Raw genomic sequence first — 25,634 nt, 5'->3', positions numbered from 1 at the left:
GCTGTCATTTACAGATCTTAAGAGTTTTAAAGGCTCGACTTGTCCAAATGGAGCTACAGTAGTGTAGTCTTTTAAGTTATCAATATATCTGTGCCTTGAAGTTCATGTGAGGCTGATAAACATTGAGTAACAGCTTTAAGCCCTTGGTCTTTAAGGATGACGGCGAGGTGATGCATCACTGGATCCTAGGAGCATCACTGGCAAAGCCCACGTCACGGTCGGGTTAAAGTTGCTCCAAACAAAACTACGAGGAAATGTTTTAGCAAGATCTCCCTGCAACTTTTTGGCGACCCCATCCAGAACCGTGTGTTGATTTTCATCAAAAGACGAGGCATCAAATGAGTCGAAAAGCCTTCTCGGTCCTTGGCAGTAATTTGGGACTGTGCCGGGAGGCAGGGAGGGGAGTGGTGATGATAGGCATCTTTGAGCAGCCCTTCTGTGGTCCGCTGGGGATTAACCCAATTAAGTCCTCCTTGCTTCCAATGCTCTGATCCGCTTGAACGCAGCCCCCCAGACGCCACCCTGGCAGTCATGTATGGATCTGTTTATCTCCCCTTCCCGAATTCCGTGAGCCTCATTAGTCCGTTTGCAAACACGATAAGGCTCTCTGTGTACCCAAGTCTCTCGCCTTCATTCCATCAGATAGACACTTTCCAATGGATGACATCCTCTTCTTCCAAATAAAGCTGCTTTTTTGGTATTTATTTTAAACTGAAGGTAAGATAATGTGACTGGCACAAGGCGGTTTTTCTCAATTTGTGCTGACTGCAAGAGTAGAAAAACATTACTGCTCAAAGCCTTTTCCAAGAGTAAAGACAACTGAAAAGTACCATATCAGCTCCTCATTTCGTTGAAGCGGCTGTAACGATGCGGTCTCGTTCAGTGCTTTGTGAAGGCCCCGACAAAGCGAGCAGAGCACTAATCCACTAAAGAAGCAGTGACTTGACTATAGGTAAGCAAAAATATTAATGAACATGCTTGTTTCCAGTCAGCAACGGTGCAGTTAGACATCCTTACTTTCTTTGCTATTTCTTGCTACAATTCTCATGCCGGTGTCAGCTTGGTATCTTTAAAATGTCTTTAAAATAATTGTGTGGTTTCATTTCCAGAGAACAGTACCGAATTTTTCCGGGTATTCGATTTACGGACAAATTTCGGATCAGTTTTCCCGTTCATAGCTACTTTTTTCAGCTTTTAGCGTAGAGGTTTGAGCTGCTGCCTTTAGAGCCGAAGGCTGCCGGTTCGACTCTCACCTACTGCTGTAGTACCCTTGAGCGAGGTACTTACCCTAAATTGCTCGGGTAAAGTTAACCAGCTGTGGAAATAGTTGTCAGTAGCCCAAGTGTAGGACATACTTGTACGTGAATATAGGCGTTCTGCTCCGATTATACCGCATATTATTGTAAGTGACAACTCGACAGTTCGAGTGACACTTTTCCAGGAAAGTGAAGAAGCACTGTTTGTCAGAGAAGATGACAACACGAACAAAAGACCATAGAGCAAACTGCTGATTCAGATTTCTTTTTGACCACTCTAGCTGGCTGTGAAATTCTATATGCTTTCATTCACATTTCAGATGGAGATTGCCATACAAAATGGCTATGTGTCGTTATCATTTGATAAGCGTTCCACATTGTTCTGCCTTGAATTACCCACCAGCTGTCCAACTCTTTCTGTAGCCCGTCTGTTGTGCATTTGTCTTCTTTTCATACTGTAATTAACCTTAGAACTTCAGAGTGTGAGATTTTGCCGGTATGGTCCATATGGCCAGATTATCAGGGTTAAAATCCTTGCCAGACAGACCATTAGACTTATTAATAAGATTTGCATAATCAAATTCTATATTATCTATTTGCAGTATGAACAGAGGTGGCTTTTGAACCCTCAAAGATTGTTTTTTTTTTTTTAACTAATTTTTTTTTTACTTTTTTGAAACAGTAGTTGCTTATATTTGTACAATGAACCGAGAAGACACGCCTATACTTATTGGATTTTGGTCTTTTTCACTGTGGCTTAGGTACATATTTCAGTTAAGTTCAGAGGCAGACTGTAGAGAGAAAGCTCGCTGACAGCACAAGAGGAGCAAGGAAGAGGAGCAAGGATAAGGACGAGAGGCAAGGATAGACGCTGCTAGCAGCCCCATCTACGGCTTTCCTTTTGAAAAAGATATCTCCCAGTTAGTTGATCATCATATGATGTTGATTAACTTTCATCACGTAAAGTATTTCTGTTTTACATAAAACATTTAGAACTATTAATTATTATTGTTAACTGTTAGCACAAGGCTCCTTTTCTGAGTAATTTATACCCAGAAATTTGCATCCCTCATCTGCCACCCAAGGCAAATCAAACAGTACACATATTAAAAATAGAACAGTAAGATAAATGGTGAGAGAGAATTACTCCCCAAATAGCTAGTTTTTATTGCACAAGCAATTTTGAACGCGCATCGCAGACTGACCGCCTAGTCACACGGTTCTTCGCATCAGCGATAAAATCGAGAAGACGGAATGCTTACTTGACTACTAGAGTTTCGGTCTCTCCAGGCGCCCCGTGATCCCTCCCACTGGTTTCCTCTTCTTATAAAACAAACTCTGCATTTGAGTCCTCCGCAGTTCTTGCCCTTATGTTTGTCACAAAGAAGCTCTGAAGATAAAATGACTTTAATGGCTTGGTGTGTTTGCACGTTGTTCTGATATTTTTCATTTCCTCCATGTTTAGAAGGGATGCGTTTAACATTTTTGTTGTTTAATTGTGTACCGACGGTCCTCGTGTGGACAAGGGAACGGACTTTTATTGCTGCGTCATAAACTACATGACCCGTACTCCCACTTTTCTTTGCGTCACACGTCATAGTTGCGATGCAGAAGTTACAGCACAAATCGGACATAGGTGAACTTCTTGTGGCTCAGAAACCCGTTACACACATCGATCAGCCACACCATTGAAACCACTGACAGGTAAAGGCTCTGGGCAATGTTCTGCTGGGAAAGCTTGGGTCCTGGTATTCATGGGGATGCTACTTTGACACGTACAAGGGTATTCCCTGATGGCAGTGGCCCTGCCACACTGCAAAAACTGTTCAGGAATGGTTTGAGGAACATGACAAAGAGTTCAGGGTGTTGACTTGCCCTCCAAATTCCACAGATCTCAATCCGATCGAGCATCTGTGGGATGTGCTGGAAAAACAAGTCCGATCCACGGAGGCCCCAACCTCGCAACTTACAGGATCTGCCGCTAACGTCTTGGTGCCAGATACCTCAAGACACCTTCGGAGGTCTTGTGGAGTCCATGCCTCGACGGGTCAGAGTTTTTTTGGCGGTACAAGGGGGACATACACAATATTAGGCAGGTGGTTTTAATGTTGTGGTTGGTCGGTATATTTTTCCTATTTAAAATAGATGCTAATGAAAAGCTCTGTTTTCAACAGTTCACATTGTGAGCAGATTTACAGGAACAAATTTGTGAAACGAGGGAAGCCTGTATTAAAGCTATTGTTATCGTGTGTTTAGCTGAAGCCCTTGCTCAAGATGACTCACAGCGGCCGCTCATACCAAGCTTGAGACCTCAGCCGTCTAAATCTTCACAAATAGGTTTTTAATGACGTCTACACCTGAGACATTCATGTGTTTTCCAGTTTTACACCATCCACGTAGCCACGTGTCTGGCTCAGGAAGGACCTCTTCCACAGAAATTCTACTGTTCCTCACCAGACCCTGTCTTGTGCCCCACAGGGAGCCATGAGAACACCACGGGAGGAGCTTGACCACAGAGTACCATGAAGAGAAGCTTGCAGGTCCTGCGCTGCCAACTACTCAGTAAGTTTGTACTTGAGTCTCACACTTCTCCCTTTTACTGGCATTAGACGAAAACATCTGGACTTGTGGAGATGCATGAGTCTCCATTTATTCAGTGTTTACTCACTTTTCTTCACCATCATTTTTCAGGGTATTGTAGTTTAATATTAGCTGTAATACCTTGTTCATATTACCACTGCATAAAAACTGTATTTGCTCTTCTGACTGGCTAGGAACTGCATACCATCAGATGGTCTCTCTGGTGTCTCCATAGGCGTGTGAGATCTATGGCACAGGTCCACACATGCTCCAGCTAGGCCTGAACTATTTATCTCTGAGCCCAGCGCTGGACAGGACCTTGCACTGATACTTTTTAGGCCCAGGCAATAAAGCACATAAGTGACACATTGTGCTGTTGGGTATTGTTTGAAATCTTGAATGTACCACCTTTGAAGCTTCAGTGTGGTGCACAGTCACCCATTCAGTGATCATTCGTTTTGGAAACATTTTCACTTTTTTCCAGTCTGCTGTAAATGGATGGGGGGCGCGGTGGCGCTGGGGGTTGGACCAGGTCCTGCTCTCCAGTGGGTCTGGGGTTCGAGTCCCGCTTGGGGTGCCTTGCAACAGACTGGCATCCTGTCCTGGGTGTGTCCCCTCCCCCTCCGGCCTTTCGCCCTGAGTTGCCCGGTTAGGCTCCGGTTCCCCGCGACCCCGTATGGGACAAGCAGTTCAGAAAGTGTGTGTGTGTGTGTGTGTGTGTGTGTGTGTGTGTGTGCTGTAAATGGTGAAGAATGAAATGCAACTGAAAATAATGGAGTCATTACCATGCAGCCATACTTTTTTGGTTTTGGATTCTAGATTCACTATTATGATTACCCTTACACCCTGTAGAACTACAGCCATTCCCTACAAGCAATAACATCCCACTCCACTGCTAAAATTATAAAAGGTATGTTTAGATGATCACCGCGACCACGCTGGTCCCCGCTGATCTCAGCCAGTTTTGGTAGTTTTTTCCTGGGTGTACTGTGAATGTGAGATATGAGAGCGGCAGAGGGACAAGAGCACGTGACTGGGATAAAGTCATTTAGGCTTAGGGTTGGAAGTTAACCCAAAGGTATAATGTGTGTGTGGTACATTAGTATAGCTGAAGTGAAGGTTTTAAATGAAGACCAAACTTAGTGGCTGAGATTACAGCCTAAAATGTTTCCCAAAAGCAAGTACTTTTGTCAAAATCCCGACATATAGCGTATTATATTTTCTCCGGCGTACACTTAGAATCAGTAATCGCCAATGCTAAAGCTTCTTTAAATAATAGTTGCACTAATTTGATTGTGTTAAATGGAGACCCACTCAACTGAGAAGCTGATAGAAGTCCTTTCTTTCAACCAGAGCAGCCACTGGATCTCTGCAGTTCTGAACCATCCCTGTGCAATTTGTTACCATAGCCTTTTAAGGTACAGCGGGTGCCCTACTCATCAACGTTTCAGTGATAAACTCTTTGCCGTTTCACACTTTTTGAATGTTTACTATTTATTTTTTTCATACGTAATACTAGTGTACGACTCATATCGAGCGCCAAAACTTCACGCGATTCATAGACAGATGGTGACCATAAATAGTAAGCGCTACCTTAAGTTTGTTAACACCTTGTTCTAGCTCCGGCCATGGTTCTGAACTCCGCTTTCGTATTTACGACAGGTCGTAAATACCTGAATTGGTATGTCAGCTGTCTTTTTCCGATAACATTGAATACTAAACACTGTCTCAAAAATACGTATCGGTGAAAAGTTTGTTACTCAAAAGGAAGTCAAGGAGAAACTGGATTTGCACTGCAAAGGATTCCTGTTTCTATACAGGGCTAGCAGTGCTATAAATGGCAAGGAGAGGAGCCAAAATGAAAAAGTCTTTGGGGCTATGGGCTTTGCAAATGTAAAATCGCTGACATTTTTTACAAACTCTCGTAAATGCCATGTGAATGCCAGGAAACAGGCCTGACTAATAAATCCTTTCAGGACAAAAGCCGTCAGCCGTCTTAAAAGCAGGAAGTTGACCAAACGTTCATTACAGGGAACGGTTCAACGGCAGGTCTTTATCGTTTTCACGCTAGGGTTCATTCACTCATTCCCTGATGTCTATAGAATTAGTTAGCGATGACTGGGTTGCCATTTGAACGTACTACAACGGAACTGAATTTTTCTTTCTTGCTTGTACCACTTGCTGTACTTATTAAAATTTTAGTCTTTCATGGAGTGAAAACGACCCACATTTCCACTCATAGCCATTAGCTGGCAGTAAAATGCACCCTAACAGAGTAGGAGTGAGAGGTTATTTGAAATCACCGCAAGTGTCTGTCAACGATCCATAATAAGATGGCACACGTTTCGCACACACTTTGTAACACCTTTTATTTTTAACGTCTTCAATCAACTTGAAGCTACAATAAAAATAAAACTAATTTAAAATGTCTGAAAATAGACAAATTAATGAATCTTCGAGATCTTATTCGGCGGCTGATTAATTTGTCGCACAACCATGTGCAATGTTCCTCATCTTGTGACAGGTACCGACACTCAGGAGCACCATACATAAGCTGTGAACACTGTGGAAGCGAGCAGAACCATCTGGTTCCACATTTCTGCTGCCGGATTGCGCAATAAATACGTAGACGTTAGATTTGCTGCCTCTGGACTCATAGGTCGCAGATTGAATCCTGAATACTGTGGTATAATATCCTCGAACAAGGTAATTACCCTGAAAACGGTTTCAGTAAAAAGAACAAAGCTGCAGAAATGGATAAACCATTGTAAATTGCTTTGGAGAAAAGTGTCAGCTAATGAAATGAATGTGAATATATCCATTTGTATCCTAAATAAGAGTGTTCAACGGGACCTTTACTTCATTTACCAGCAATAGTGTATGATATCATACAAACCCTCTATATTATAGTTCTCTGGGACCAGGGTTAAAGTCTGCAGTCTTTTGCAGTGGCAAAATCCTACTGATGCAAATTCTAGAAAGTCTATCACCCATGAAGTACAAAGAGCTCCTTAGAGCCACGGCACATTATTGACGTTCGGTTTGTTCGTATCGCTTTCTATCCATATCATCGCAAAAGGGCTTTTGTCGCATGACAGTGTGATATCATTTCATGAAAGAAGGCTCACAATCCTGAGCCCATCTGTTAGTCAGACTGTAAGACAGAGCTCTCCTGCACTATATCCTCCTCAGATGTTCCTTGGTGTTGAATCCAAATTCAGCCAGAGCCTCTCTATGAACAACTAAGAATGCGGTCAGTGTGTAGAGGACTGAAGTGCGAAGCCTATTTTTCGTGATGATTTTCAGTTTCTAGCACAGTTGTGGTCTCGCTCTCAAAGGCATTTCAGTGAACCCTGTGAATGTCCAACTCCCATTCTGGGCCATATGGTACAGACGCTCCTTGACTTACGATGGTTTGACTTACGATTTTTTCGACTGCAAAAAAAAAAAAAAAAAACTGTAAGTCAAGCTAAATGAGTAATTGTAATGACTTAAATTTACTTATTACTGAACTTTCATTTTTATTGGGCGGCACGGTGGCATGGCGAGTAGCGCTGCTGTCTCTCACAACACCTGCAAGAGGACGTTTGTTGGATCCCCGCTCAGTCTGTGTGGAGTTTGCATGTTCTCCCCGTGTCTGTGTGGGTTTCCTCCGGGTGCTCTGGTTTCCTCTCACACTCCAAAAAAAACATGCTGTTCAGGTTCCCCCATAGTGTGGGAGTGACAGAGAGTGTGCGTTCCACTGATGTATGGGTGAGTGACCCATTGTAAGTAGTGTATCTAGCAGTGTAAGCCTTCAGGTGCTCTGGTTTCCTCCCACAGTCCAAAGACATGCTGTTCGGGTTCACTCACAGTGTGTGAGTGACGGAGAGTGTGCGTTCCACTGATGTATGGATGAGTGACCACTTGTAAGTAGTGTATCTAGCAGTGTAAGTCACCACGGTAAATAAGGTGTGTGGGCTGATTACACTACATAGAGTTCACTGGAAGTCACTTTGGAGAAAAGTGTCTGCTAAATAAATGAATGTAAATTAACTATGATATTTTGGGGAAAAAAAAAAAAAACACACACACTGCTACACTCTGTCATAATGGGCTGGCATGTTTTCCAGTGATAGCGCCAGTGATATTGTAACACAGCATCTGTGTTCTCTTCTCAGTATTGCCTTCCTCTGACTAAATTTATGCAACTTTCCTCATTCCACGGTCTCACCATGATACTAATAGCTGGAGAAAGTCAGAGAGGAAAAAGTGAGCGAATCCTGTTTCAGACTCATCGTACTGTGGAGTTGGCCTCATGACACACATGCATGCACGTAGTATCTGTATGGTTATGAATGTGCTGGGCTTCCTGTGGAAAGGGCTCTTAAACTGAAGGACGGTAATTAAACGTCCTGTATCTGGACTTCTGTCGTTTATTCACTAAACAGGAAGCCATTAGCTCGTTGTGTGAGTAAAAGTCGCTGGCTGCTATCTCCTGGTGCACATCGGATCTACCCTTCCCCACCCGTGCTCCCCCACAGGAAGTGCACTTTCTATTCCCAGGAAAGACATTTACGCACAGCTGACATCTGGGTGCACCCTCTGCATTCCTTTATCATTTTTAGCCTATAATAAGACTCATAATTCAAGTTCTGTACAGGTTCTTCTCAGACTGCATTTTAACGTGATCAGTGAAACATGGAATTGTTTACTTTTGCTTTTGTTCTGTCAAATTTCATAAGGCAGTGACTGGTAGTTTTTACTACAGTTTTTACCAAATGTGTGTTTTTTTTTTTTTTTTTTTTTTAAAAAAAAAAAAAAAACTATGGTTCTAGTCAATTCATTTCAACTCTTTTCAGAGTAACACAGAGCACTGAGAAATAGATAGAAGTAGGACAGTTACAGAATCAGAGATTATGTATAGTAGAGCTTGACAAGTTAGCCAGCTGGAAGCTGAGGAGAGGAAAACAAAAAAACTCCCAGCCATGGAGAAAAGGATAAAAACAAACCCCTTGAAGTTCAAGCGCCAGTAGCTGCCTCTCCTAATGCGGTTACACATAATGGACTGAGGGGCAGATTTTACATGACTGTACTTTGGAGACAAAGATGTATTAATGATTTGAACATTTCCTTTGAACACTTTTTGTGCACAAATGTCAGCGATCGTCGGGATACTTTAGCTCATTAAAAATAAAACAGAGTATGTAGATCACAAGGTACCCTTGAGCCTTGGACTGCCATTTTTATGGGAGCAACTGTGCTGAAGTCAGGAAATACGGTCAAGAAATCTTATTAACTAATAGTTACTTGGCCACTTCTCAAACAAAGACTGCTGTCGGATGTCATTCTTGTTACTCCTTGTCCTTCGGTCCCCTTGATTGTGTAGGTAAAGTTTATCCTTGGGTGACTGAAGAAGTGGGTGGGGGGGGATTCAGTCATGTGACAAACAACTAATTCCACTGTATGCTTTAAAATCGCTAATAAATTAGAATAACTTATTTATATTTATTTATTTATAATAATTAATAAATTATTTAAATGAAGCATTTTTTTAAAAAAAACTATCTATCTTTCCTTAGCCAATCACGTTTTTAATTTGTTTTTTGATAATTCTGGAAAATCAGTAGATTAAAAATAACACTGCGACGCACTACATTACCTGGTCATTCCAATATTAAGTCTCCAGAGAATCAGTCACATGAAGATGATCTATATCCATGGTCATTTGATTATGCCACTGAGCTAAACAATGCATTTTTAGCAATTTGTGACAGCTCCAGGGAAGCCATTGACTCTGATGTCACAGGAATTTGGGATGAATGATGGCAGACTAGAAAAGTAATGGGCTGTTTCCCTTTATGGATGTGACTGTCTCCATTTATATTTAAGATGCTTTAACACTATGCATTCATTGCAAAATATATGGCTCCCATGAATCACTCCCACACTTAATGGGTGTAAATATGTAAATAAGTTATAATGTAATTTTACTGGCCTAAATCTGATTTTACCTCAGTTGAAAAAAGAGGTAAAGATGATGTGTGATGAAAATGTATTTCCCTGAAAAATGTATTACCTTCGTTATTCTCTTTAAGCATAATGAAAGTTATGTTTATTGGAGAAAAAGTTAGCAGCAAATCATTGTGTTCTTAGATAATTTTGGCTAAGAATAATTGCTGCCAACGTTGATGAACTTGCTGGTAGCACTTGAAATGTTGACAGTTACAGTATGTTAATCATCCATCTTCTCATAATTTATTTTCTCTGCTCCTTTATGATATGCCTTTATTCTAAATAATTGCTTCTCATGTTAAATCTGTAATATTAACAAGAACTAATTCAATTGACTTTTTATTGGTAGGCTATCTATATAGTACCACAAGTCAGCTCCACATTGAACCAGTAATTATAGTTTAGTGCCAAGGTCATTTTTTCAATGGACAGGGTGAACGTTACAAAAAATTACGTTTTGGGGAAAAATGTATTCAAAAGAATTGGTATCAGACACTCAGAAAAACATAACTGTCACGTCCACGCCCACTACTCAACCAACAGCACCTGACTATGGTCCATCACCTGACTAACTGCTCATCCTTTAAAAGACCCTCCTCAGCTCCCATACCTTTGCGGAATCTTGTCAGAGACAGCCGCCCTCCTTCGTCATGTCCAGTACACACTAAACACTTGTTCTCTGTTCTCGTCTTTCGGTTTTGTTTCCCGACCACATCCACGGATCTTCGTTCCAACGCCGACTGCAGACCGACCGACCTTTCGCTTCATCTCCTGACCTCGTCCATGGATTCTCGCTCTGACTCCAACCACCGATCGATCGACCATTTGCCTGTCCCCCGACTCCGAGAAGTTGCCTTATCCCCTGAATCCAGATGAACGACTTCGCATTTGGGTCCTGTCGTCCCGGTTCTCTCGGCCCCATACGACAATAGGATGTAATACAGCGGACAGGACAAAGCAAGAAGTAATGAAATCACCTTCGCCGCACAAATGGAGACTGGAAGCAGTCATTGGATAAATGCAGCCTGTTTCCAATTAATATCGGGAACAGTGGACAATATAACTGTCACTTACTGTAAGTTTAAGTCCCAACATTTGATGCAGAAGAAGTAGCCCACAAATCTTAGCGCCATGAACAAGCTGTATTTAACAGACTGTGTAAGCAAGACACGCGTCTGCATCTGGCACTCCAAAGTTGACCAAGGAAAGGAAGAATCACGTCTTAGATCTTCTGGACTCATGGGCCTCATGAGAACAGGAGCAAGGTGACAACTGGAAAACTCAGATTTTGTGAACAATTTTTATATACCCGAAATACCAATGTAAAAGACACATGACAAAAAAATTAGCCATGCACAAAGTAAAATAAGCCTGGAAGGGACTGCCGGAAAGAATTGCCACTGGAGGAGAAAGGACTGTTTCTTCACAGGGAAAACAGACAAGGCGCTAATCACTTTATTCCAACAAGTGGGAGTCAGAAAAGAATGGGTAACGCAAGAGAGGGCTGCGGTGCAGTGGATAATGGAAAAAGCCAAAGAATACCAAGTGGAGTTTTATATGTATGTTACAGACTACAGCAAAGCCTTTGATTATTTTGATCATGTTAAAATGTGGAATGTAGTTGGAAAACGGGTTTATCTGGAATATCTGTGTAGACAGAAAGGCTCAAATTTACAAAGGAGCAAGACAACAATGTGTGTTGACTTGTTTTAAATTTACATATTAAACACATAAACGGATGGAAGAGAAGTGTGGGTTCAAAATGAAAGGAATGATAATTGTAATCTTGCACATGCTGGTGATGCATGAGTAGTAAAAAGGTTAATATGATCTTAAATTCTACGAAGAAGTCAACGCGACAAGTGAAAAAATGGGACGGCAATTAATTCAGAAGAAAAGGAAAGTTGTAACAACTGGAACACACACACCCACATTTTCTGAACCGCTTGTCCCATACGGGGTCGCGGGGAACCGGAGCCTACCCGGTAACACAGGGCGTAAGGCCGGAGGGGGAGGGGACACACCCAGGACGGGACGCCAGGCCATCGCAAGGCACCGCAAGCAGGATTCGAACCCCAGACTCACTGGAGAGCAGGACCTGGTCCACCCCACCCCACCAACTGGAACAGTATATCTAAAAAACGAAGCTAAAACAAAGGTAACTGGACTTGCATGAGTTTTCTTGAAAACGTTTTACCACTCATCTAAGTGGCTTCTTCAGTTCAGAACGTTTCAGTGGTGAAACGTTTTCAAGAAAACTCATGCAAGTCCAGTTGCCTTTGTTTTACGCTTCGTTTTTTAGATATACCATTACCTGGACGATTGAGAATCTTCACAGAAAAAACTGCAACGGTAGAAATTTAAGCGTCGATGTCGAAGAGCGAAGCAGTGAACGACTTCTGCCTCTCGGGATCAATTGTAAGGGGTCCAGCAGTGAAGAGATGCAGCAAAGACTAGCATTCGGCAGAGCTGCAGAAAAACATCTAGAAACATTTCTAAAAGTGCCAACATATCCCCAAAAACTCAAGACTGGAGCTATTTAAGCCATGTTGCTTTTGTTACTGCTGGACACTGAAATTGCAGGAAAGGCTGAAAAAATGGACTTGTTTGAACTGTGGTGATAAAGAAAATTATCACAGATACTTGGAGCAACCAGGAAAATAAACAAATGGGTCTTGGATGAAATCAGGACAGAATTTTCACTGCAAGCATAAATGATAAGACTGAGATTGTCATACATAGGACACATCATGACAAGATTGGAATTTCAGCTTGGAAAAGTTGGAAGCATCAAAGGAAGATGACAAACAATCGCAAGACAGATGGACTCAGTCACGATGACAATGCATGCACCCCTTTAAACCCTTAGAACACAACTTAAAGACAGAACCTTGTAGAAATGCCCTGCTGTTAGAGTCGACATTAACGCAACGGAACATGTACAACAGGAAATATTATAATGTGTACAATGTATACTCGCCTCTTTCAGACTCACTTCTCCCCTGATCTCCTATTTGCTCGGTCAATGAACATGTACTACATTATCTGTTTAACAATTTTTTTTTAAAAAAACCATATACGGCCACTTGGGTTACGTATACTGATTTAGATGGTGGGCCTCCGTCTCTTCTTTTCACACATCAGCGAGTCTGGTAAAGAGTGTAAGTAATAAAGAGAGGGGACAGCTGGTAGCGCAGTGATTACAGCTGCTGCTTTTAGACCCAGAAGCTGCAGGTTCGAATTCCACCTCCAGCTGTGGTACCAAGATGAAAGTACTTACTCTAAATTGCTCCAGCTGTATCAATGAGTAAGTAATTGTAAGTTGCTTTGGAGAAAAGTGTCCAAAGATAAATTAATGAATGTAAAATATATATCTCCTTCCTGTTGGCTTAATGTAGCAGTTTTAAAGAGCAGTGATTGAAAAGAATGGAGTTTAACGGAGAGGGCTCATCTTCTGCGGGTAAATGTGCCCGCCGTTTGAGCATCCATGGCAGCTGATGTAGGAGATCAAATACAGGAGTGACTGTGGACCAGCGTACAAGGGATGTCTTTCATTTGCAGGAGATGACGGTGGAGAAAAGGGTCTCAAGGAGCCTTTCTCTGATTTTCCCTGCTCGTACAGGTTGACAAGCGGCACAATCTGGGGACACGTAAATGAAACAGATGCATTGTAACCAAAGGACCAAAATTCCATCATTAATCTCTCAAAGCACTGGCCCACTGATGCAAAGACCCGTGTCAAGGACTTGTTTTGACATCCAAACTTTGTGTCCCAAGTGAGCAGGAATGCACTTGTGCGTGTTCAGCGAGTTCCGGTCCATGTCGTACGGTTGGAATAACGTTGCGGTGCCTTGCAGGGGAGAACGTGGCTTCAGTGAAATAACACTGTTAGACAGGGAACAAGCTTTTTAAGGGGAGGATGATGATGATGATCTCCATGATATGCTGTATGTTAATCCGTGCAGTATAGTCCCACATTTTGTACGAGCCATGGGTATTTCATGGAATCTGAGGATTCCACAGATGGTAATAACACTGATGGGTGTAAGTTTGAATCCAGCTCAGTCTATGTGGGGTTTACACGTTCCCCCGTGTCTGCATGGGGTTCCTGCGGGTGCTCCGGTTTCCTTCCACAGTCCACAGACACGCGCTTCACGTTAATTGCTTACTCTAAATGTGCTCTTAGCGTGTGACTCTGTGAATGATTGTGTGCACGGTCGGCTGCTCTGACCGGCGTCCCGTCCAGTTTAGTGCCGGTGTTTCCGGGATAGGCTCTGAACTGCCGCGAGCCAAAGGTTAATGAAAGTGAGCGAGTGAAGATCATGTTACGGAGACTTCCGGGTATGTTCTTCTCACATGATGTTCTCACTTGGAATACCATTTGAGTAGAAAGCATTTACTTATGAAGCATTGTGCTTGAAGGGTAAGTGAGAAGAAGTGCTGTACATTGGGGAAATGAGACTGCGAGTATCTTTTACTGAGACATGATTTCTGATGTTTGTATCCAGCTTCCGTTTCTGGTAACTGCAGAGATGAGAAAGGCAAAGCAGAAGGCGGGAGGAGGACTCCTCTTCCTTACAAGCAGGATGATGATGGCACCGGTGAAATGGACAGTTGGGTTTTGAAGTGCCACTGGGTTTATTTTGCATCGTCAACAAGCTATAACAATAAAACTCAAGTGTAAAAAGAGGACAGGAGGATGACAGCAGGAAAGCAGTGGAGCTGTGTTCATTTTTGTTTTTGTAAATCCTCCAGACGTAGCCTGTTTGTTTGCATATATCTGTTTATTAAGATGAAGGTGCCAACTGCAACTGTCGTTAATGGCAATTGCTGCTGATCGATTCCCCTAATGAAGGCTGACAGCACGGAACACGAAATATTCTTCATTAAACGTTAAAAAGCAGTCTTATGGTACTGAAAACCATTTTTTAATCATATTTTTGCAAGCATGCTTATGACAACAAATGCTTGGAAGTGACTGCTTGCTTGAACATTTTAGATGACATGTTTACTAAAACATGATGTAGCCAATGAACCAGGCTACCCATGAATATTAATAATGTGTTTACCGCACATGAATCGTTTGCTCTTGGCTGCACTTTTCCGTAAGAAGTTTGGCTCCAGATGATGGGAGCGATAAGGATGTATTGACATTTGGAATTTGTTGCCTGAGTATTAGCATTCAAGGGTAGCGCTCATGCCTCTGATGTTAATGGTCCCATTTTGTTGGCAGACTGCTGCTCATATTTTATTCATAGACGCGGTAGTATTGTGTCCTAGAGTGTGTGGGTGTTTCCATGCTTCGTGCAATTTTGGTCAAAGGCTGTCAGTCCCAGTCATCTTTTAACATTTCTGAAACCTCACGGTACTCCAGCATTAGGGTATAAAACAACGCTTAGCTGACACGGAATCATCTCACATTTCTCTGGCATCGAGTAACTATTGGCACAATTTTATGTTGAGCTATGCACACAGGTCCATTAATTCAGAAATAATAGGTATCTTTTTCTTGACGTACGCGTGAAACTGTTTATTCTGTTTGGCATAATATTTAAAAGGTGTGCAGGAACACTTTGGAGGGCAAAATAGCATGTTATTACAAATGGTTCTTTGCATCAAGGATGTTATCATCCTCCTATACTTTAGCCTCATTTTTGGTGTTGTCGTTCGGTGATTTTGCAGGTACAGTCCCAACGCATTTGTGGTTTCCCTAGAAATCAGTTGAGCTCTTAGTCAGCAGGGAGATCAGCTAGACCAAACAGTAGGTGCTTAGCAGAGAAAAGCCATTAGATACCTTCTGGGCCCTACTTTTGGGGGGGTTAGAATAAAAATGAGTGAGATGAGGTTATAAATCATCAGCTGTCATCCAAGATATCTAATACTAGCGGGTACACGGTTCATGCACTGTGTACGTGAGAGGTTTGGCAAATCAGGTAGGACTCCTGTGGTTCAGAGTTAAGCTTATGTAACGACCCGCGTTACTGTGTTTAGGCGGGAAGATGTGTTTGGTGTAAATAGTTGCATTATGGGAAAAATGTGGAACGTAGGTGTACAACCACTGGGGTTACTTCTGGGGGAAATGACGGGTGACTGTGTTCGCCAGTGTGTTGGGAGAGAGCCTGGGGGTGCTAAGCAGGCTGGGAAAGCTGGCTACAAGTGCAGGTCCTGAAGGAAACGGGGTCCTTGGACCGAGAGCATTATTTCTCTATGCGCCGGTGTTCGATAAAACGTTCGAGATAAACACTGTCTGTGTGTCCCTCTTCGCCCCATCCAAACCTACGGCACTGCGCGCCACGCTACTACCCAGTATGCGATTCATTATAGATGTGGCCTAACCATAATTGCTTGCATATATTTATGACCCGTTTATCCTCAGTGGCCCGTGCTTTTGTGTTAGCATCAGACGCAGTGGGGTGAGCGAGACTTTAGGGACTTTGTGAGTTTGAAGTGTTGCCATTTGGGTTCAAAGGGGCAACCGACACCACTCTGGTGTACTCTTACTTATGTCAGTGTTTCACGATAGGATAGCTACGGGTCCTTGGTTGTTCTCGAGGACCGCAGTCACTCGGCCTCCATAAAAACTCGTACCCCAACTTTTAAACAGGAACAAGTTTGGCCCTTGGGAGTGTTAACATTGGAGACATGGAAGGAAAACCAGTGAGTAAGCAAAGGTGGAAAACTTTTACCTGAGATTTCTTCTTTGCTTTCATGTGGACATAACTCGTTAAACTCGTAATTTTTGGAATAGGTTGCCAAACCCTTGTCCTCACGATTTTGTAGCTTTTGCTCAGTTTTCGCTCATGAACGCCTTGCTGCAACGTTCACTCTTAAAACCCTTACATTTACCTGTACCGTGAGTCATCTCAGCTGGAGCTTCAAGTGTAAATTGGACACTGAATAACATGTATTCTTTAACACTTTCTCTGGTCTTTATGGCCAAAACTATGCACTTGTTCTTTCTTCAGAAAAACTTTTGTTGTTGTTGTTAGGCGCCGCCGAGTTGGCGTCGACTCGTGGCGACTCTGTCGGATAGCTGTTGCGAGAAGCGTCCTGTCTCGCGCCAGCTGGCTAAGACTCAAAAGTGGGCCATCCGTGGCTGTGGCGATTGCCCCGATTCACCGCTCAGCTGGCCCTCCTCTTCTACGCTGACCTTGCGCTTTGTCCAACACGATGTCCTTTTCCATTGATCGTCTTCTCCGCACGATGTGTCAGAAGAGAGTCGAAGGCGTGTCGTCTGAGCTTCTGACGCTGTCTTTGGTATGATCAGCTGCAATGCCCATGCATCTGTTTTTCAGGCCGTCCAGGGTAAACGCTGGCAATGTAGTTGAAAGGCGTCAATTTTCTTCCCCTCCATCTTCTTCGCTGTCCAACTCCCGCATCTGTATGACGTGACCGAGAAGCCCGTGGCTCGAATCACGAATTTTGTCCAAGCTCTTCGTGGCGGTTTTGCCCAGAGCAATTTGTCATTGGATTTCTTGGCTGCTTATCACAGAAAGAGTTTAGGGACACCTAATAGTGTCTCAGAGCAACCACCTGTATGTGTCACACAGTAACACTGATTGAATACTTTGATTGAGAAACATACCGCTGTAGAGTTTGATACTCAGTACTGACATTCGGGTCCTGAAACACTATCTGAACATTTTTTTTAATCATACTGTGTCTCAGAAGTGGTTTTAATTTTTACTTCAGCCTTTACCTCACAGATTTTTTTCATTTGTATGCTGCACATTGGAGGAAAGTTAGCGATTTGCTGTTTGAAAAATGTGTCGAGAAATCGGTATTTATGGGGCTGAGCCCGGTGTCACGGTGCGTTGCAATGCTTGTGACAGCACATGCTTTGTCTCATTCTCACCTCGTACTCCAGCACTTTGTGATTTGCAAATGACGCACTGCACACCGCTAAGCTGTTTGAATGAGACACCGGCTTGACTGTGACACGGCCCATTACCTTTGCGCTTAACACGCTTCCCGGGACTGGGGGCTGCTGCAAGTGAGCCAGGTAGAGGATTACAACAGTTTGCAGCGGACTCTAGCTGCGTCACTCGGCATGCTGTGCGGATTATGCCGGCTCCCACATCGCCCACTATTCGCTCCGTCTCTTCCCCTGGGAACAGAAACTTATGTTGCCATAGCAACAAACGCAGCACCTATGCGAAGCGGCCCACAGATACTACCTGAGCCTCGGTCTATTTCATTCATTCTCACACAGCACGTGGGTGTTTACACGAGATTTGCGTTTAAAATGTTATAATCGTAAACCTGCAGTTGCCTAAATTGGCCATTTTTATTCAAAGGCCTCTGAGAATGGTTTGGGTCCTGTGCTACATAGAGGATGGACAGAAGTGAACCGTAAGACAAGGGTAAAAAACAAACGATCGGTTACGTTAGCGTTCGGCTTCCCATCGAGTCCACGCGTCGCAGGACATCGTGTCTCTCGTTTGGGACTAATCCCACCGTGGGTCCTCCAGACCATCTCCTCTCCTGTTGTGCGTGTTATTTGTGCTGCTCTGTCATGGGCCGTCTTTACTCCCATGCTACCGGTTCATAGGGTGGACTCCGTAGCAACAGTGTTTGAAGTATTTTCATATAGCGTAGTATTTTTGCCACTTATTTTTGCAGCCTAGTGAATACTTTTGGTGCCGCATTTGCCGTCGTTGTGACTTACCACGAAGAAAAGGAAAACCCCAGAAAGAGCACGTTCACCCCTCATCGAGATCAAGTGAGGCAGCTTTAACCGACAACATTTTAGCAACCTTTTTTTTCCCCATTATCCCTCATGTAGCATTTGGTGTAGAAGTTGGAAAATTGTGGATTTGTTCTGCTATATGCTGGAAAAGGTGCTACCCCATCTCTTGCATCCCTTGTGCTCTGTGGCCTTTAATTCTGAGAGCTGTGAAGAACGCCATAGTTGAGTAAAAAGTCTCACCCTTTTGCTGAATGTTATTTCTCTGTTGGCATTTATAGTACGGTGAGCACGAGTGGTTTCCTTCCCCTGTCTACATCATTTCTATACCCTAGCAATCCACATTGGGGCTTTTTTGTCTGGTAATGAAATATTTCGTCATGCCTCGTGAAAGGGAGCTATTCTGGGAGAAAAGTAACCACATGACATTATAACTTGATATGCTGGTCCGCATCCCACCAATGCGTTCATGTCATTCCTAATGTTCTTTGCGATGATAGTCCTTCATGTACAGGAGAGATGAATGGGCCAGTTTCTTTGTGTACCTGCAGTTTGCAGTGAAATTACCGCGGTCGTTTTTCGTATTTGTATCGGGGTCTTACCTAAACTGGGCAATCATCTATATCATCATAATCTTATATAATATACACACGTACTAAGACATGCCATATATATAGGTGGCAGCACAAACCACTGCAGCTTCTGCTAATTCTCACCCGCTTTGTTCTACAGGTGTTGTGGCAGTGCTGGCAGGGCCGCCGGGGTCCACGGGACTGCGTCCCAGTTGGGGATCTCGGGAAACTGGCTCCGTGGCTGTCGGAAACCTGTTGCCCGCCTTACTCGCCCACACTGCTCCCTGGAACGAGGCTTCCAGCAGTGAGGGCTGGAGCACCCCCGGCAAACCCTCAACCGCCCGCGGACTCCGGTCGACCGAGGCACTCGGCCCCGCAGCCGGACTCCGCGTAAGCAGTTTCGTGAGCCCCGGCTCTGTACCAGGCAGCGCCAGCGTGGCGGATTGGGTCCGACCCAGGGCTCGTCTGAGCTCCATCAGCCGGGACCTGCGAGAGACGGGGTCCACCACTGTAAGAGGGAGCACTGAAAACGCAAGGCTTTCCACGGGATCCGCGCAAGCTGCGCCCGCTGAACGGCGGGCGGTGGAGGAGGCCACCGACAGCAGCTTGACCACCAAGAACCACCCCTCCTCCTTCTCTTCCTCCTCGTCTGCCGCGGTAAGCCGTCTGCCGAAAGAGTCGGAAGTGCCCCGCCCTCACGCCATCGCCCTGAGGGAGGTGAACTTGGGTGACCCCGAGGCGTCCACCAGCGTGCAGCAGAACCAGAGCCCAAAGTCCGGAGTGCTGATTGTCACAGACACACCTTCATCTACCTTAGTGACCTCTTCCTTGTCCCCGGCCTCTTTTCCACCTTCTGCCCCACCGTCTCATAGCGCTCGCACCGGTCTCCCGGAACCCATAAACTTTTCGGGGTCCAGCATCGCGGAGAGCAGCACACCCCTTACCGACACCTCATACTCTGTTTGGTTCCTGGCCAATGCCACAGACTCCCTCCTGCCGCGAGGCAGCAGCAGCTTCGGTCAGCAACAGACCTCGCGGTGGCCCGGGTCCCTCGCCACAGACGCCCCTTCCACCGCCACCAGCGACTTCTTTAACGGCACGGTCCCTCTTTCAGCACCCGCCCCTCGAGGGCCCGGCGACCGCCCGGACCCGTCACGCACCAGCAGTGCCGTCTGCCTGCGCAAGGTGGATATTGCGTGGATCATACTGGCCGTCAGCGTTCCCATCTCCTCCTGCTGTGAGTGAGGTACCCTCGTGGACTTAGTGTTGTGTAGGAAAGCGGAGCAGGACAGCAAAACATTGCAGCATTATTAAGTATTATTAAGTTAAAGAATGAATAATTATTAACCATTATTGCACAGTATGGGAGAAAGGAATGCACTTAATTTCTCTATCACACATGAAAGCCAAAATAGATGGATGGATGGATGGATGGATGGATGGATGGGTGAATGAATGAATATGTTTTTGTCACAAAAGACCTTCATGGTGTTCTGACATAAAAATGAATCCTAAATGCAACAACACAGAGGATGAAAGTGGACTCAGATAAATTGAAAAAGATGCCGAATGCGAACTCGTCCGAAATAAGTTTCCGAAAACCTTATTCCCGCGCCAGCGCACCGAACGGAGGCCGTGCCGTGTGTAAAACGTCCTGCCGTGTTTCGCTGTCCACGCAGCTGTGTTGCTCACCGTGTGCTGCATGCGGAAGAAGAAGAAGGCCACCAGCCAGGAGAACAACATGAGCTACTGGAACAACAGCATCACCATGGACTACTTCAACCGTCACGCTGTGGACCTGCCCAAGGAGATCCGGTCCCTGGATGCGGCCGAGGTGGGTCCGCGGAGGTGGCCGGCGCAAACCCGACAGACCGCTGCCTTCGGCAGGCCTCTCGCGCAAGTTATTCCCACGATGCCACGCCTTGACGTTCATGCCGTTGCTCTCGCGCTGGTCCAGGCGCACAGCCTGGAGGTTAAGCGGAGACCGAGTGTTATTATGGAAGATCCAGATGTAGAAAAGATACAGGCACGTTTATATATTTCAGCAAACTGATGAAGATGTTACTATTAGATTTACTGAAAGAAGACATTTGTACGTATAGAAATGTAATGTTTCTGCCTACAAATAACATATTCCGCCTGTTTTAAGCGTGTTTTTTGTACGCGGTGGCACATGGAGAAAATGACCGTTTTTCACATTTGCATTTATTTGTTTAGCAGACTCTTTTCTCCGAAGCGACTTCCAACGGACTCTTCAGAGCCTTTTCGGGCCGCACATCTTGTTCGCCGAGATGACTTCCGCTGCTAGATACGCTACTTACACTGGGTCACTCGTACATTTGAAGGCATTTTACATTTGTTCACGGTCTTAAATTTTTGTTTTTTAAAACCCTTTCACGCAAAGTAAATATCTCAAGAAGACTAAGCGTGTCCCGTTTTGCGTGATTCTACCATTTGGAATGAAAAATGGAATGAAAGATGCTCATTTTTAAAGGGCAATCTCAAAAAGTACCGAGGGAAGTCACGGGACCCCTATGACAAATAACAAATTACTTCGAAGTGCTGCTGGGAAATAAGTGCCATTTGAAATGTTTCAAAGTTTTGTGAATAATTTCCAAAATTATCAGAATGCGAGACATTTTGAGCACTTTTTGTCTGTTGACGCCTATTTAATGGCCGGAGGCCGATCGCGTGCCATCGAAAGGAACGTCCCCTCTTCATCGAGTTGGGTTAGCCAGGCACTAAACTGAAGTTAGGGTTACTAAGGTAAAACTGAATGCGAGCGCACTGCCTCGGTAAAAAGCTGAAATTACTTTCAAGCTTTTTTTTTCTCTTTTCATTGTAATTTTAATTTTTACAAATGACAGCAGAGACCGCGCACAAAACGGCAGAGAAGAAACATTTTATGAACCGTTTTCTTTTCTCGAGCGACGCCTTGATTTACCGTACATAAGCTTTACTGTCCTCAGGCTCCAGCGAGTGGATATTGTCACAAATATGATTTCATACACAGGCACAAGAAGGGGGATCAATTCCCATTGTTGCAGGAAGCCTGCTGTCTCCCCCCCCCCCGGGGATTTGTGTATAGTAAAGGTGTACCATGTTATTTCCCCGCAGTATTATGTATTCGTTAATGCACAGTGAGTAAAACTTCCTCGCAGCGCTAGGTACGCACGCACTCTCGTATTTAATTTAGTGTAAAATAACGAGGTCATCGCAAAGTAACGTCGGACCACGAGTCGAAACGGGCCCGGACACCTTTCCGTCTGCCTGGAAGGAATTGGTAGTACGTACTTTACGGGCTTACATAAGGGTCGAACCAAGGACTCCGTTACACGCGGGTCAAGCGATCCGGCGTGCCTCGAGTCGACAGTTGGACGGCTGATGAATGCGCCACGGTGCTTTTTTGAGGGACCCCTTCGACTGCAGGGTGCGAAGTGATGAAATGAGCGCCGTTACTCATATTCCTCTACTAGTCAGTTAGGTTTTAGTGGGAATGACAGTTATTTGTCAGCGTAGAAGTGGTTCACCGTGGTTTCTCACAGCGATCTGCAGCACCATCTGCTCTTGAGAGAGCAGTACTACAGGCCCCAGTGCGCTCAGGCCTCACGCAGCGCCGCTCCAAAGCGTGCAAAACCCTCGTGTCCCTTGGTTCTTTGATGAGAATCGTTGTTTGTCATGTCACATAGTAGGTGTGTAATGACCAATTCCACATGTTACTTTAGAGGAAGTCATGTGTGTAGTAGAAACACAGAAGTAGCGCAGGTGAAAAAATAAACAAAGCCTAAGTTGCACTGGTTAAACCAAGCAGGTAATTAGGATGGGGGGTGTAAATCATAGTCACTTATTCATGTTATAAGTCTATTTGATGTTTATTTTAATATTTAATGCAGGAATAACGAGTGTCCCTGTAGGGTTTGTACACTTTGAAGTGGCACCGTATAATAAAAACGCGCCACAATGAGGGATGACACCCTGCACTCACCGGCCACTTTATTAGGTACATCTTGCCAGTACCGGGTTGGACCCCCTTTTGCCTTCAGAACTGCCTCAATTCTTCGCGGCATAGATTCAACAAAGTGCCGGAAACATTCCTCAGAGATTTTGGTCCATATCGACACGATAGCGTCACGCAGTTGCTGCAGATTTGTCGGCCGCACGTCCACGATGCGAATCGCCCGTTCCGCCGCATCCCAAAGGTGCTCTATCGGATCGAGATCTGGTGACTGCGGAGGCCATTTGAGTATAGTGAACTCATTGTCATGTTCAAGAAACCAGTCTGAGATGATTTGAGCTTTGTGATGTGGCGCATTATCCTGCTGGAAGTAGCCATCGGAAGATGGGTACGCTGTGGTCATAAAGGGATGGACGTGGTCAGCAACAATACTCAGGTAGGCTGTGGCACTTAAATGATGCTGAATTGGTACTAAAGGGCCCAAAGTGTGCCAAGAAAATATTCCCCACACTATTACACCACCACCACCAGCCTGAACCGTTGATACAAGGCAGGACGGATCCATGCTTTCATGTTGTTTACGCTAAATTCTGACCCTACCATCTGAATGTCGCAGCAGAAATCGAGACTCATCAGACCAGGCAATGTTTTTTCCAGTCTTCTATTGTCCAATTTTGTCCAGTGGTTATTTGAGTTACTGTTGCCTTTCTATCAGCTCGAACCAGTCTGGCCATTATTCTCTGACCTCTGGCATCAACAAGGCATTTTTGTCCACAGAACTGCCGCTCACTGGATATTTTCTCTTTTTCTGACCGTTCTTTGTAAACCCTAGAGATGGTTGTGCGTGAAAATCCCAGTAGATCAGCAGTTTCCGAAATACTCAGACCATCCCGTCTGGCACCGACAACCGTGCCATGTTCAAAGTCACTTAAATCACCTTTCTTCCCCATTCTGATGCTTAGTTTGAACTTCAGCAGGTCGCCTTGACCGTGTCTACATGCCTAAATGCATCGAGATGCTGCCATGCGATTGGCCGATTAGATATTTGTGTTCACGAGCAGTTGAACAGGTGTACCTAATAAAATGGGCGGCGAGCGTATATCGACGAAGAGGTGGATTTTTGTGGACCGAATACGGGGGACGAGTGTATTATTTTGGAAGCCGTCGCATCCTCAATCCCGTACGATGGCTCCCACTAATCCCGTTTGACCGTTGCTTGTTTTTCAGGAGCAGGAGGCCTGTTTGCCCCCAAACGGAGACTTCGGCAACCCTGGAGCGGTGCTCGTGAACCCGTTTTGTCAGGAGACACTTTTCATCAACATGGAGAAGACCTGCGACTCGTAGAGAGACGTTCATTGCCGAAAACACGTTCGGCAACCTCGCCGACCTGTTTTTATACGTACTATAAGTATTACGGACTGGCCTTTATAAATAAATAAATAAATGAAGTATTACAGGTATATGAAAATTGCAGATGCTATTTACAGTACTATGAGGGTATGGCATATTTTTGCGATGTAAATTTTCTACAAATGTGTAATTGTGATATGGTTTGTATGTATTTTTCCACAAGTACGCGTGCGTTTGTTACAGCTTTCGTCGACAGGCGAGCGAGCGCCCACCGGGAAGAGGTAGGGAATACTGAGAAAATTTTCTGGCATTCAAATGCAAAACGCATCGAAAACGAGAAGCCCGCGTAAGGCGCCCCCTCCCCGGGGCGGGCTCGGCTCCTCTCGCACGCGTCGGCTCCGAAGACGGGCCTGACGACGGAGAAGATTTTTGCATCTACTCCATATTTACGACGCTCTATGACGTTTGGCCCGGGAGGCTTCACTGAGCGGTTCCAGCAGCACTGTGTTTTACTTGACTGCGACAAGGATGGCTTTTGCTCAGAGGACCGGATACTGCAGCGCAGGCTGTATTGCACTATGGCTCACCTTGTTAGCGTAGCAGGAGAATTTTGATGGAATATTTTAAAAAGAAAAAAAAAAGTCAATTTAATGAATAACATCATTTAAAATCATTAGGTTCGTATCGAGGTCGCGTGATATTAAAAGCGTTTTTATGTTGTAATAATTTTTTCCGTCGCCGTTTCCGCATTCTTTGCTTCGCCCGACGCAACGGACCAGGTGGACCCACGCGCCTGCCCTGCGCGTAAGGGACGATTTTGTAACGATGGCAGCGGCGACAGGAAAAACGGGCGATGACGCAGGAGCACCTAGAAAAGAAATGGGTCTTTGACAAAGACGGAATGCAGGGTACGGGAAAGTGTTGCTGTATGCGATGGCCTACCATTTTTTTGTAACATGTATTTACTGTACTTTTTACTGCTAAGCAATAAAGGAGAAAAGCCTCAATGGGCCGACCGATTGTGTCCCGTTCTTCATTTAAGAAGCACTCGGAACCTCATTCAACAAACATTTTAAAAACGGAATCTAACACGCCGGGGATGGGAAGAAGTCCCGAACGCCGCACGGCTGGAGCCTCCTCGCGCACGTGACGGAACCAACATATCCCGTACCGATGAACGGGAAGGTAAATCCGAACAGAGGGGGAAGTTTCGAACGCTCCGACGCACGATCGTCCGCTTT

The 25,634-nt window shown here is 44.7% G+C and overlaps 1 protein-coding gene across 10 annotated transcripts in view; it reads left to right on the top strand.

The window, feature by feature from the left end:
- Window positions 1–25,403, top strand: part of LOC108942153 (transmembrane protein 108-like) — a 52,088-nt gene extending 26,685 nt beyond the window's left edge. For 5 of the 10 annotated variants that reach the window (XM_029252188.1, XM_029252186.1, XM_029252192.1 and 2 more), the window contains 4 exons: window positions 3,735–3,818; window positions 19,249–20,325; window positions 20,768–20,922; window positions 24,271–25,403. In XM_029252188.1, the coding sequence (XP_029108021.1) occupies window positions 3,779–3,818; window positions 19,249–20,325; window positions 20,768–20,922; window positions 24,271–24,387 (1,389 nt within the window). In that variant the 5' untranslated portion in view covers window positions 3,735–3,778 and the 3' untranslated portion in view covers window positions 24,388–25,403. Of the gene's footprint in view, window positions 1–352; window positions 953–2,623; window positions 2,675–2,696; window positions 2,961–3,346; window positions 3,594–3,734; window positions 3,819–19,248; window positions 20,326–20,767; window positions 20,923–24,270 lie in introns of those variants that run through there. The other 5 variants (XM_029252190.1, XM_029252185.1, XM_029252191.1 and 2 more) reach the window with 5 other exon arrangements.
- The last annotated feature ends 231 nt before the right edge of the window (window positions 25,404–25,634 follow it).

This window comes from Scleropages formosus, chromosome 5 (assembly GCF_900964775.1).
Source record: "Scleropages formosus chromosome 5, fSclFor1.1, whole genome shotgun sequence".
Lineage (NCBI taxonomy): Eukaryota > Metazoa > Chordata > Actinopteri > Osteoglossiformes > Osteoglossidae > Scleropages > Scleropages formosus.
This window is presented reverse-complemented; position numbering and strand designations above follow the sequence as displayed.